The 13825-nt window shown below is 38.3% G+C and overlaps 1 protein-coding gene across 2 annotated transcripts in view; it reads left to right on the plus strand.

Annotated features, from left to right (window-relative positions):
* AHCYL2 (adenosylhomocysteinase like 2) overlaps positions 1-13825 on the plus strand; it is a 187597-nt gene that overhangs the window by 140550 nt on the left and 33222 nt on the right. The window contains exons 2-4 of one of the 2 annotated variants that reach the window (XM_052639254.1): positions 165-276; positions 8104-8247; positions 8696-8796. In XM_052639254.1, the coding sequence (XP_052495214.1) occupies positions 165-276; positions 8104-8247; positions 8696-8796 (357 nt within the window). The remainder of the gene's footprint in view (positions 1-164; positions 277-8103; positions 8248-8695; positions 8797-13825) is intronic. The other variant, XM_052639255.1, reaches the window with a different exon arrangement.

The raw sequence follows: 13825 nt of genomic DNA on the forward strand, positions 1-13825 counted from the left end.
GAATGAAAGATCATTTTCTCCAACGAGTCTCTTAAGATTCCATATGTGGGTCAATACAAACAGATCAGCTGTGAGGGAAGGTAAGATCCTATAATGCAAGCATTGATTTGGTATCTCAAAATGGATGTTCTTTTCCTTTATGTAACTAGAGTTCTTTTTCTTAGCAGATCCAATTTGCTGACCAGAAGCAAGAATTCAATAAACGTCCCACCAAAATTGGACGTCGCTCTCTGTCTCGTTCGATTTCCCAGTCATCGACTGACAGCTACAGCTCAGGTGAGGATTGAACTGCTCTGGACCCACCTGTGGAGGCTAATTAAGTATGATCAATGGACCCTCCTGTCTATCTAAGGCTAATTAGGCACAATCAAAGCCTGTGCTCTGGCGTAAACATGTTCATTCTCAATTGAAATTTAGACCAAAATTCTAGGTGGAATCTTTAGGTTTCTCTTGGGGATTCAGAGTAGAGCTTAATAGAGGCATGCTCTTCCAGTTAAGACAGAAGAAGGTGATTAAGGAAACTGAGTCTGATTTATTCAGAGGGTGAGGATATGTTGCTCACCCTTGGCCTTCACTGAGCACCAAATGTGTGAACGCTTGTGTTTTTTCTACTCTTCGAAAATGAAAAAGGGCTTCTTCATCCTTCCGACTGGGAAATCTTAAATGCCCTGAGAAACGGTGAAATCACTGTAGCTAGTGAAGAGCCCTTCACTTTCTCTTCTGAGCTGTGACATTGTGTTTTTTGTTACTCCTTCCTTCCTTGGCAGTGAGTTAAGTCCAATACATGGATCCTAGGCCTGAGTTACCATTTACTGTCAGATGAGTATGAATTTGTGAATCCCTTGTCACCGGTAACCATTTATGCAGCAGTGCCTAGTATGTGTCTGATCTAATCTGGAGCCATTTTGTTTTGCTCTTAAGAAGGAATGTGGTAGGAAGCTGAATGTTTGCCCTAATTACCTCTTACATTATAAATAGTAATATTGATTAGAAAATTTTAATCGTGACCTAAAATTTTGTTTTTCACACAAATAGGAAAGTAGTATTTGTAAAGTTGAAGAAAGCTTGTTTGAGACACTGTAACTTTTAGGTTGAATAAATTATGTACACTCTTAATATTAGCATTTCTTTTTTTATGTTTTTCCCCACATAACTGAATAATATAAAGCACAAAATGTAAATCCCTAGGGATTACTGAATTTTGTAACTATCTTATTCTGCTGAAAGAACTAGCAGAATGATAAATAATTAAATAAATTAAATAATTTTTAATAGCTGTTGAAGATTCATGAACCAGGTAATAAAACTCTGGAAATTGTAATAATTGTGCAAATGTAAATTGTAAAAAAGTATGTACAAGTTAAACACTTGAGTTTGTGCATGTTATCTAAAAATTGAAATTAAACAGTAACAGTACTCAATTTTAACTCCAGCTCAATCTCTTCCCTACACACTGGATCGGTATTTCCATCTATGCTCCTGCAGAGAAAACCTTCCCAGGGAACCCCCATATGCAGGGAAGATAATTACAAAGTATCTATGTATGTAGGGATAGGTAGGTAGTTTCAGTTGAAGCTGAAACTCCAATACTTTGGCCACCTGATGTGAAGAGCTGACTCATTTGAAAAGACCCTGATGCTGGGAAAGATTGAAGGCAGGAGGAGAAGGGGATGACAGAGGATGAGATGGTTGGATAGCACCACTGACTCAATGGACATGAGTTTGGGTAGACTCCAGGAGTTGGTGATGGACAGGGAGGCCTGGTGTGCTGCAGTCCATGGGGTCACAAAGAGTCAGACACAACTGAGCGACTGAACTGAACTGATGTACATAGGGAAGAGTGAGTTTGATGCCCTTAGTTTCTAAGTGAACATATATTTGCCTGGTATTGCTCATTGGTGAGTGGTACTGGCTCATGTCAGCCTGGAAAAGTCAGACCTTTTAGGTTGAACTATGTGACATTGCCGTTTCTGTAGTAAAACCTTTTATGTATTCCTTTAAGGATACTAAGTTCAGGAGCATGGAATCAAACCATCCTGGAACTTGGAAAATAAAGATCAGTTATTCACTTCCCACTGAATGCCGGAATTGCCTTGGTGGTGTCGCTGACAAATGGCTATCCAGCCTCTTTGGGAGCATTTTAGATCATAGGGTGACCCTTGCTTAATCTAATAGTTTTGCTCCCAATAAGTTCTTATACCACCTCTGAGATTTAAAGATTTTACTTAGAAATAAAAATCCTCATTTTTGGTTGCCTGAGTTGGGGGGCATCCCACTGTCCTGGTTAACCTCATCTGGTTATATTCCAGACTAAGTGTCCTTTTATAAATATATGCCTATGAATATAATATTCTAGGTATAGTCCAAAATAATCTATAATAGGTGTTGTTTCCATAAACTCAGTGCTTTTAGAATGAAACCTAAGATTATGTTTCCTTTTTTTTTTTGTAGCTGTGTCACACACACACACTGTTACCTTGTCTTGTTTCCACATGAGCAACTGTCAAACCCTTTTAAACAAACTATGGATGGGGCTGCCTATTGCCTTGAGCCTTGGACTGGAAGTTAGGACAGACCTAGTTTCTAGGCTTTGATCAATGTGTGATTTGTTGTGTGATCCGGGAAAACTCTTGACGCCTACAATGCTTGTAGCAGAGGCAATGGGAAAGTTAAATGAGGTGATACAGAAAAAGCTTCATACTCATCAGACAAAAAGCCAGGAATAAAAGAATTACTCACAGCTTTCTAAATATGAGAAGATATGCAAGTGCATGTCAATAAGAACTTGGAACCCATTTTCAGCCTATGTTATAATTTAATTGACTATAGAAACTAACATTGTTAAAGCCCCAAAGATGGATTGACTAGACTTCTTCCCTTCTCTGTTTATCTCTTCTCAGGTGAACTCATTCAGACTCATAGTTTTAAATACCACGTATTGGTGTTTGAGTCCCAAATTTTATCTCTAGCCCAAATCTCTTCTCTGCACACTAGCCCCAGATATTCAAATGCCTGTTCAGTCCTTTCACTTGGATGTTTTACAGGTATCTCAACCCTCCCATGTCCTAAAAACTGAATTGCTGAGTTCCAGCCTTGCCCCTCTTCAGTCTGTTCTCAATGCTGCAGCCAGATTCATTTTTTTAAAAATAAGTCAGGTTGTATCACTTCTTAGCTCAAAACTTTCCAATGGCTTTCCAGTCTCACTCTTAAGGGCTGAAATTCTTACAGTGGCCTACAAGGCCTTATACCATCGACCCTCATGTTATATTTCTAATCACATCTCTAATTTTCCAAATTTCCCTCCTCCCTCAGCTATTTTTTCACTCCAGTTGTGCTGTCCTTCTGTTATTTTGAAACTGTTACTTTGTTATGCTGGGCACTCTCCTGCCTTAAGTCCTTTGCACTTACTATTTTCTCAGCCTGGAATGCTCTAAAATACCCTCACTGTGTATCTTGCCTCCTTCAGTTCTTAATCAAAGATCATCTTTTCATTGAGGCCTATCCTGATTACTCTTTTAAAATTGTAGAGTCACCCCACCCAATACTCCCTGTCATCAAATTTTCCTTCTCTGTTTTTCTCCATAGCACTTATTATCATATAACATATAATTTATTGTGTCTTTCTTCCCTTACTTGAATATGAGATCCATGAGGGCAGAGATTTTTATCTCTTTTGTGTTGTTCTCTTCCCACCACTTAGAACTGTGTTTGATACATGAGAGGTGATCAACAAATAAACACTGGGGAAGGGTGTCCAGAGACATTCTTATTATACTACTTGACATCCCTGTAAAGGAAATAGACCTCTGGTAAACTCTGTGTATGTGAAAAGTTAGAAGAAGGCTTATGACATTTCAAAAAAGGGTACCTTCCTATCCAAAGTGCTTGTTTTGCTGAAGATACTTAGAGTCTTACTAAGGTTGTGGCCCACTCTCCTTTCCTAATGATCCTAATATTAAGTTTTTATTTAGGAATGCCTTCCAGCCTTTTCAACTGGGTTCCTCCTGTGAAGTGCAGAACATAGAAAAGGATGGTTCATAACTAGTTCCCTTCTAGATGTATAGGAGAGAAGTTTATTCATATATTCAATGGATGCTTCAAGACAGTAGGGCTTAATTCTAGTGGAACCCATGTTGAAAAGGGCTATATTAGTCCTTATAATTATTTTATTAAAAAACGACTTCTAAAAACTTTCTGTAAGTGCAAAACCCTTGTAAAAAAAATGAATAGAAGCGACTTTTCTGGAAAGTCAAATGATTCTCGGTGATATATTTCTGAAAAAGCTGTCTTTGCAGTGAGTTAATTGGTTAAGGATAAGGAAAGAGGACTAAAGTCCCTTAGTTCACAGTAACTGGTTCTTCTAAAGCTTGAAATATTTTCAGATTTTTTCCAAATAACAGAGTTTTGTTGCTCTGTATTTTGGTTGCTAACCTGGCTTTTCAAATATTTCTAAAGTTATTCATCAGTGAAATCTGCAGCACATTGACACACAGGTCATTACTATTATTCAGTTACCAAGTGACTAGACTGGGCCCAGGAGGAACTACCTGATTTAAAATAATCTAATAGGACCAATTTGACCAGGAGTCTCTTCTTCTCTTGGCAATAACCCACAATATCACAGCTGCTGGGAGGAAAGGCTTAATCAGTCTAAGCCACAGAACATATATATGCATGTTCCATGGGGTCAGTTGTGGATAAGTGATTCACCAAGTTATGTTTTGGTCCTGAGATATCATGAAACAAAACATCTCATGATAAAGTTATTTTGTACTTTGTATTACTTTTCCGCCTAGAAACTGAACCCTTCTTTTGTGATTATCTCATTTATTCATAAGATTCTTCTGATGGGAATTAGGAGAAAGGGAGAGCATGGGAGAGAGAGGATGTGTTATACCTCCTATTTTGCGGTTGGATAAATTGAAAATTGGTCACTTAACCAATCAGAAGTGAAGTAAAAGCTTAGGTCTCAGATCTGTACTTCACTTAGGTTATTTTCTTATCAGTTGTTCATTTTTAATTAAATTATGACTGGGCTTCAGAGTGTGCTGACAATTACAAATGCTTTAGAAACTGTTTTAACATATGTGTACATGTGTGTTGAATTTCTCTAAATTTTCCTAGGAAGAATTTTGAATGCTATCTCAACTATTTTCATGAATATGCTACTTTAAATATACTGGCAGAAATGAGTTATAAATACAAAAAATAAATGTTATGCTAGTTCAGGAATAATCTTTCCACTGTGTTTGCAAAAATAACCCTCTCTAAGTCCAGGTCTGTTGGCCATTTTGCTTTCACATATTAGTACAGTCTAGACAACAAACATCTGTGTGAAGGGCTCTTTGAAAACAAATCCATTTTGGCTCAAAGAAAAACAGTGGTTGAACTATAACTGGTTGACAACTGTTAAGAAAAGAAAATACCTTTTTTTTTTCTTTTAGAAAAGGGAAATGGTATAATAATTTTTTTCTTTGAGTTGGAAAAAGTTTGAGTACTTCTCTGAAAGGAGAATTTTGGAGGTTTTGTTGCTGTTTGGTTGACTTTTCCCACCTGGCTCATCCTTAAAAGCCGAAGAGGCATAGGAGAGGAGAGCTATTCTAGATAGAGTAGGACTTCACTCTCAACCTTTATCATCACTGCCAGCCAACCACCTGCTACTTGGGTAAATTGATAGATGACGGAGGTAGAAAAAAAGAAACTGCTAAATAATATTGTATGTACATCATTCCTTTCCCATTCAAAATCCTAAAGCTAAGTAAGAACCCTGAAAGATTTTATATTTGTTAGTGAATAAAAGCATAAAGAAGCCACCTGCCAGTGCAGGAGACACAAGAGATGCGAGTTTGATCTCTGGGTCAGGAAGATCCCCGGAGTAGGAAATGGCAACCCACTCAGTAGTCTTGCCTGGAAAATTCCATGGACAGAAGAGCCTGGCAGGCCTTTGCAGTCCATGGGATTGCAGAGTCAGACACAACTGATCATGCACGCACTAGAAAACTAGTGCTTTAAAAATATGTACAAAACCCAATAATAATATCAAGTATCATTGACTGCATGCTGAATTACTTTATGCTGAGTATTGCAGTATGCACTTTACTTATGTTATTTTATTTAATCTTCTCAACAACATGACTCTGACAAATCGTGTCTGCCTATTATATTGTCTTTTTCATAGCACATATTGCAACCATGTGGAAAGAAGAACTCTAAATAATTAATTCTGTAATGAGTTATTTCATGTCTGACTCACCTACTAGACTGCAAACCCTGTGAAGGCAAAGACAATCCATATCCATCTTGTATCTCCAGCGCTTAGACTGTGGAGACACAGTAGATGCACAATAAAAATTGATTGAGTGCGAGACTGAATACATGAATGAATTAGCCACCAGATTCTGTTATCACCTCTGCTTTGTATACCCAGAACCAGAGCAAAGTTTCTCTGACTCCAGAACAAATAAAGAGCATAAAAATCATCATGGCTCTGGAAAAGGATTTGACATTTCAGGATATTGTGAATGTGAACAGTTTCTTTCAAAAGCAACTTTCCTATACACTTAGATCAGGATTAGGATGGCTGTATTTATCTTTCTTCTCTCAGGGGGCAGAAGCCTGGTTCCCTTAAGCTTCTAACTCATAAGCCATTTCTGAGTATTGATTGGTGAAACAGATGACTGCCCAGGAAACTGTTTCTGGGCTCTGTTGCCAAAGGTACTTTGAGCTCTTACTCCCTAGGAGGGAGAACCATAGCCTTTTTGTACAGATTAGCTCCTTTCAAGAACAGAAATCCCTTTGGGGATTTACTGATTCTCTCACCTCCCCTGGTGCCCATGTTCATTCTTGCTGCTTTGTGTTAGGACTTTGCTCTAGGGCAGTTTTCCAGCTCCAAGAGAGACACTTGGGTCCCTGCTGCCCAGACATTATGTAGCACCATGCTTGATTAACTGGGCAAGGTCAGACTTGCCTTTTCCAGCCCTCCCAGAGATAGACCCTTTGCTAAGAAATCCCAGAAATGCCATAATTCTCTGGATATAAGCAGATCAGGCAACCCTAGGAGCTCTGAACTTTTGCCACTTTCTCCCCATAAAAGTGAAAGAAGTACTTCTTATCTCATTGAGAAATGTGTAATGCTTTATATTATATAGACAGTGCTTTATGTACCCCCACCCCAAAACCTTGAGGACTACTTAGAAAGAAACAATCCTCAGGAACTTAAATGTAAATCAAAGAAAGAAATTACTTCAAATCATCCAGCCACTGATCAGTAACTACAGAATTCTGTGAAGACTAAAAAGACCTCAAACGTGGGAAGAGCAACAGCTGCCTGTTAGCCACAGTCAGAAGTCTTAGACCTTCCACCCTCTAGTGTATATTGCTAAATGGCTTAGTCACTAGAGCATTTAATTATACTGAAGGAGGATTTATCTGCTTCTTTGGGAATCTCAAATGCCTAATGCTGGACCTACTAAGGCCAGCAAGAAGGGAGAACACACTGAATACTTCATTGTCAATGTCTAATTGGGTCTACAGGCATAGTTCAGCCTCATCAGAGCCAGTCTTGAAAAAGAAGGCTCTGTTTTGTCAGACAAGCACTTTTTATGTGGTTCTTAATTATTTTCTCATGGGTTCCTTGTTTTCTAGGTCTTATCTGTTCAGCTACTGTACTAAAACACAAATTACATCAGTGTTTAGGCAGCAAACAGAGAAGGGTAGCTAGGATCCCATAAACCCATAGGTTAATCACCATCATCTTGAATTAAGACTTTGAACCTGTTGCTACCGTGGAATAGCCTCTTTCTTCATTTTCAAGAACCTGTGCATGTTCTGAAGATAGCCCTAGAGTTTAAGTTAATGCTACCCAGGAGGAATATCTTTGGCAACCTCTCTCAGCTTCCTTTTCTGACCTGTGGATAGCACTTTCTACAGGTGATGACTGTGGATAGGTGATGACTGAGACAGTTCCTCAGTGCCACTTAACTGCTTCCTAAACACATACATTTACAAGGTGCTGATTGCTAAAGAGCCTCAGTTCACTCCATGGTTTGGGGTTAGGGAGTAAGCCATTTTTTCCCCTGAAGGTATTTTATTCTGTCTTTCCAGCGGCTTCATATACAGATAGCTCTGATGATGAGACCTCTCCTAGAGACAAACAGCAAAAGAACTCTAAGGGGAACAGTGACTTCTGTGTCAAGAACATCAAACAGGCAGAGTTTGGACGAAGAGAAATTGAAATTGCTGAGCAAGGTAATGAAAGCAACCACCTTTTCCTTCTTGAGTTGCCTGTGTCTTTTTGTCTATGTTAATTCCCTTTTACATCCTGGGGTCTAGTAGTTTGTGAAATGTCAGTGTGATTTTGAAGGAAACTTATAACAAAAGAGATACGAGTCCAGAAAACACTGTAGAGAGGGAGTAAACTATAGTGGGTCTAGAAGGAACCCCCGTACAAAGAAGAGGGGAGAGAGACTAGATGAGGGGACTGAGACACATGATCAAACACTGAAGTATTTACCTCTGAAAATCCCAGAGGATTTATAACAGAAAAATCAGCATCTTGATCCTTTGAAAAACCTAAAACTAGTATGACAGAGAACCTGATCGGGAAGGGTCTTAAGAGAGTACCTGTTTTTCTGTTTATTCTTTGACTCTCATCCCCCATCTCTAATATTGCTCTGTACGTATTGGGTCTTTTCAGAAATGCCAGCACTGATGGCTTTGCGGAAGAGAGCTCAAGGAGAGAAACCTTTGGCCGGCGCCAAGATTGTGGGTTGCACACACATCACTGCTCAGACTGCTGTGAGTCCTTTTCCTTTCTCCACCTAACAATAGTTAATAATAGCCACCGGCTATTGAGGGCTTGCACCATGCCAAACATTAGGTTAAAAGCTTAACAAGTGTTAGTTCATTAACCCTCATAATGGCCTTCTAAAAGCACATATTCCTGTTTCCATTTTATAAATGAAGAAGCTGAGGCTCAGGGAGTTGAAGTAATTTGTCCAATGTTATACAGCTAGTAAACCACAGAATGAAGATTTAAACTTCAACATATCTGATTCCCAAACTTATTCTTTCTCCACTGTTCTCTACTGCTTGTCCCTGCCTTCCCTTCCAGTGTCATTTCTAGCCGGCATCTCTGTGTAGGCTCCTTTCAGCTGCAAATAAGAGAAAACCTGGTTCAACCTGGATTATGCATAAAAGAACGCATGACATTACATAGCTAGAAGTCCAGTGGCAAGGTGGGCTTCAGGGGAAGGCTCTCAGGGCTCCAGTTTCACCTGTCTGTGATTCTTCTGGAGCTGCCTTCTCTCTGTGCTCACTTTATCCTCAGGCTGATAGCAAGATGGTGACAGCTCTTCAAGCCATCCCAGATGGACATGAAGAGGAAGAAGGACCATTTCTTCCTCTCTCCCAAGAGCAAGGAAACTTCTCCCAGAGGTCCTCCAGAACACTCTGTCATGTCATTGAGCAGAACTGGATCACATGCTCATGCCTCACCAGTCCTGGCAGGGAACTGTGGTTACCATGATGGGTTTAGATCCATAATTTTTACCTTTATCAGATTAAATGAACCCCTTTTCATTAAAAAATAGCTTGCAGTGCCCCCATATTTCTTGAAATGAAATTCACACATAACATAGGTAAGTACATGTAATATTAAAAAATAAATGTAAAACCTTACTGAAATATGAAAGAAGAATAAAAGGAAAGTAACTTATAATAAAATAACATATTTTAGTATGTAAGTGCTTGGGTACAAGTATAGTCAGATATTTGTACTTATAGCATTGTTTGAATGAGTGATATAAATGTACATAATAGAAATGTGTTACTGGTTCCAGACTATCAGAGCCATATTGCCAGATTATATAATTTTATGAAATTATAAACAACTTTTTGTAAAATTTCTGAATAACAACAACAATAAAAAGTATGTGTTTTCTCTTGATTTATATATTTGTTGCATTCTTGGGAAAACTCTTGCATTCTTATATTAAAACTACAGCCATACTTTTGTTAATATGTGAAGTGGAATAAAGTTCTAAACTCAGATCATTATAAATAGGTTTCTCACTCATGTGAACTTTTCATTGGCACCTTTGGAAGTTGTACCAGATATGGCATGGATTTTTTTTTTTTTTCTCTAGGAGACTGTCCTATACTTTCTTTTCTTTTTTAAAAAATATTTATTTATTTATTTGATTGCAAGGGGTCTTAGTTATGGCACGTGGGATCTTTAGTTGTAGCATGTGGAATCTAGTTCCTTGACCAGGGATCGAACCCTGGCCGCCTGCATCAGGAGCATGGAGTCTTAGATACTGGACCACCAGGGAAGTCCCTGTTCTACACTTTCAAAATGTCAAGATCCTTGGCCATACCCACTAAATGCCAGTAACACTCCCCTACCAATTATTGTGGCAACTAAAAATGCCCCCACAGTCTACCAGAGTTGCTTTGTTGAGAACCACTGACAGAGTCATCATCAAAGCTGTAATAATACATATTAAGTTGCCTACCCTAATGAGACCACTACAGGAAATTAGTGTATTGAGAAGTTGTCTGGAATCTTTTATAGGATTTATAAGATCCAGATCACTTGTATGGCTAGATTAACTTCCGAAAGATTGTCTCCTAAGTGCAACACTTACATATTCACATTGCTTATTAAGAACAGCAGAGATTCCTCAAGACACAGACAGCTGCTGTTAGCATCTTCCCTATGAGACTTTTCTGGGTTACATGTTCTCTGAGGAAGAGTACCTTGGCGACCCAAAATTAGTATAATAAATTGAAAAGCTACTCTTTTTGGAACTGTAGACTGATAAATGAAGGCAGAAACCATCTTGGAACCTTTTTTGGGCTTCCCCAGTCAGGGACATGAGACTTCAGTGTAGTGACTTAAAATAGTAAGTGCTTCTGTCCTATCTCATGTTGCTAAATTACAACCAGGTTCTTTTTTATCCCCTGGCTCACTGAATATTACCACTCCTCAAGGCTTTTTTTTTTTTTTTTTCCTGAATGGAGTAATGAAAATTAGTTTACCAATTTTATTATTTTCTTGTTCCCTCACCACATTTTTCTTTATCCTTTAAAAAATAATTACAAAGGAATTTTGCTTTATTTCTAATCTCTTTATTTTTTCTGATTACTAAGGTAGTTCATGTTCATTTTACAATGCTCAAGCATTGTGTGTGTGTTAAGTCGCTTCAGTCATATCCAATTCTTCGTGACCCTATGGACTGTTGCCCACCAGGCTCCTCATCCATGGGGATTCTCCAGGCGAGAATACTGGAGTGGGTTGCCATGCCTTTCTCCAGGGAATCTTCCCCACCCTGCATTGCAGGTGGATTCTTTACCGCTGAGCCACTGGGGAAGCCCATTCAAGCATTACCACAATCTATAATGTAGAAAGACAGTCTCCTATAATCCTATGCTCCAGAAATAACTATCATAGTTAACAGTTTCCTGTCCATGTTTCATTAAGACTTGGATCTACTTATATTTTTTTAGGTGTGTTTCCATAGTTCTTTCCAATCAAATTTCTTAGCTACTCTTTCTAAACAGTAATGATTTAAAATCAAGTTAAACCAGCTTCTAACCTCTGTCCCCCTCTCACTTCCACCTGCTTGCACTTCTGCTTGAGCCCTGATAGCCAGCAAGCAGTCTTGACTCATAGTTCTTTAAATAGTTCTTGTATTCTTGGTCCCAGTCACTTTTCTAGTTAATTTATATTGCTTTGTAGGTATGTTTCAGTATGATTCTTTTGTTTAACACACTCAGAAATCCTAGTTATAGGAATTCAGAAATTCTTTAAGGTGAAAAGCAAAACAGGAGAGAAAAAAATGGGATCAGATATTGAAAGGTAAGGAAATTAAGACATTAGAGTAGTTCTGCTGTTAACTTACTATATGACCTTAGGTAAATTATGTGAGGATGTTCGCCTACATTAGTGGAGCTGTTTGCAAGTGTTCTTTTTGAAGTAGAGCATATTTCTAATTAGAGTTTTAATTTAGTATATAAATATCAGAAAATACAAATTTTTAAAAATGAAAATTATCAATACCCAAAGTTAACTACCATCAGGAAATTTTAAAACTTTTTCACCAAAGCTTTGTCCTTGTTGAAACAACTCTTAATCAAAGCAGTGGGGTGGTACGCTCTGTTCTTAAAAAGAAGCCTGTCTGCCTGTCTCCATCTTACAGATTGAAGTGAAGGTAAGTCAGGACTAAATCAGTGGATTAAATTTATTATAATACTTGTTTTAATTGGAAATAAACATACTTATAGAAAAGTTGCAAATACTGTACCAGATAACTTTTTATTTTCTAAACCATTTGAGAGTAAGTTGCCAACCTGATGGTGCTTCCACAAAGACTTTAGTGTGTATTTTCTATAAACAAGGACATTCTCCTATACAACGAATACAACCATTCAAAATTAGGAAATTAACACTGATTCATAATTGCTGTCTAATCCTCAGGTCCCATTTGAGCTTCACTAATTGTCCAAATACTTTTTATAACCCAAGGATCCGGTCCCTAGTTATATATTTCGTTTAATTATCATCTCTCTTTAGTCTTCTTCAGTGCTGGACAGTTCATTTGTTTGACTTTCATGACCTTAACACTTTGAAGATTATAGACAAGTTATTCTGCAGTATGTCCTTAATTCAGACTTTTATGATTCTTCCTCATTATTAGATTCAGGTTATATACCTTTGGTAGGAAATGATGCTGCCTTTTTTTTTTTCCATTTAATCCTATCAGTTGGCACTTGATCTCATTTTGTACCATAGCTGATGTTCATTTTGATCCCTTAATGGAGGTGGTGTCTGTCAGACTTTTCTATTGTAAAAGTTATTTTTCCCACTTTGTAATTATTAAGTATTTTGTGAGGTAGATATAAGAAACTGTGTGAATATCCCATTCTTCATCAAACTTTCCATTTATTCATTCAGTTTTTGTTTTTTTTTTGTATGGAGTCATTGTTTGTTGTTTCACTTAATGGATTATAATCCATTACTATCATTATTTATTATGATAAAAATTATTGAAATTTTGGCCAGAAGGAACCCCTTAAATCTTGCTTCTGTGCCTTGCCTTTTGCTATTTCCCTTTCATTCTTTGAGTACTTCCTTGCTTCTGGTACAAGAGGCTCTAAGCTCATCTTGTACTTTCCCTGTCCTATCCCTGGAATAAGCCTCTTCTCCATGGAGCGCTGGTTCCTTTTCCTTTAGTGGATCTGTACACTAGTGTATTCTTTGCTACTGGAGTGTTAATAGTATTGTTCCTGGATCCTCTTTCATTAATTTTCAAAAATAATTGCCCATTCAGTTCAGTTCAGTTCAGTCGCTCAATCATGTCCAACTCTTTGCGACCCCATGAATCATAGCACACCAGGCCTCCCTGTCCATCACCAACTCCTGGAGTCCACCCAAACCCATGTACATCAAGTTGGTGATGCCGTCCAGCCATCTCATCCTCTGTCATCCCCTTCTCCTCCTGTCCCCAGTCCCTCCCAGCATCAGGGTCTTTTCCAGTGAGTCAGCTCTTCACATGAGGTGGCCAAACTATTGGAGTTTCAGCCTCAGCATCAGTCCTTCCAGTGAACACCCAGGACTCATCTCCTTTAGGATGGACTGGTTGGATCTCCTTGCAGTCCAAGGGACTCACAAGAGTCTTCTCCAGAACCATAGTTCAAAAGCATCAATTGTTCAAAAGCATCCATTCTTCGGCACTCAGCTTTCTTCACAGTCCAACTCTCACATCCATACATGACCACTGGAAAAGCCATAGCCTTGACTAGATGGACCTTTGTTGGCAAAGTA

This window comes from Budorcas taxicolor, chromosome 4 (assembly GCF_023091745.1).
Source record: "Budorcas taxicolor isolate Tak-1 chromosome 4, Takin1.1, whole genome shotgun sequence".
NCBI classification, from domain to species: Eukaryota; Metazoa; Chordata; class Mammalia; order Artiodactyla; family Bovidae; genus Budorcas; species Budorcas taxicolor.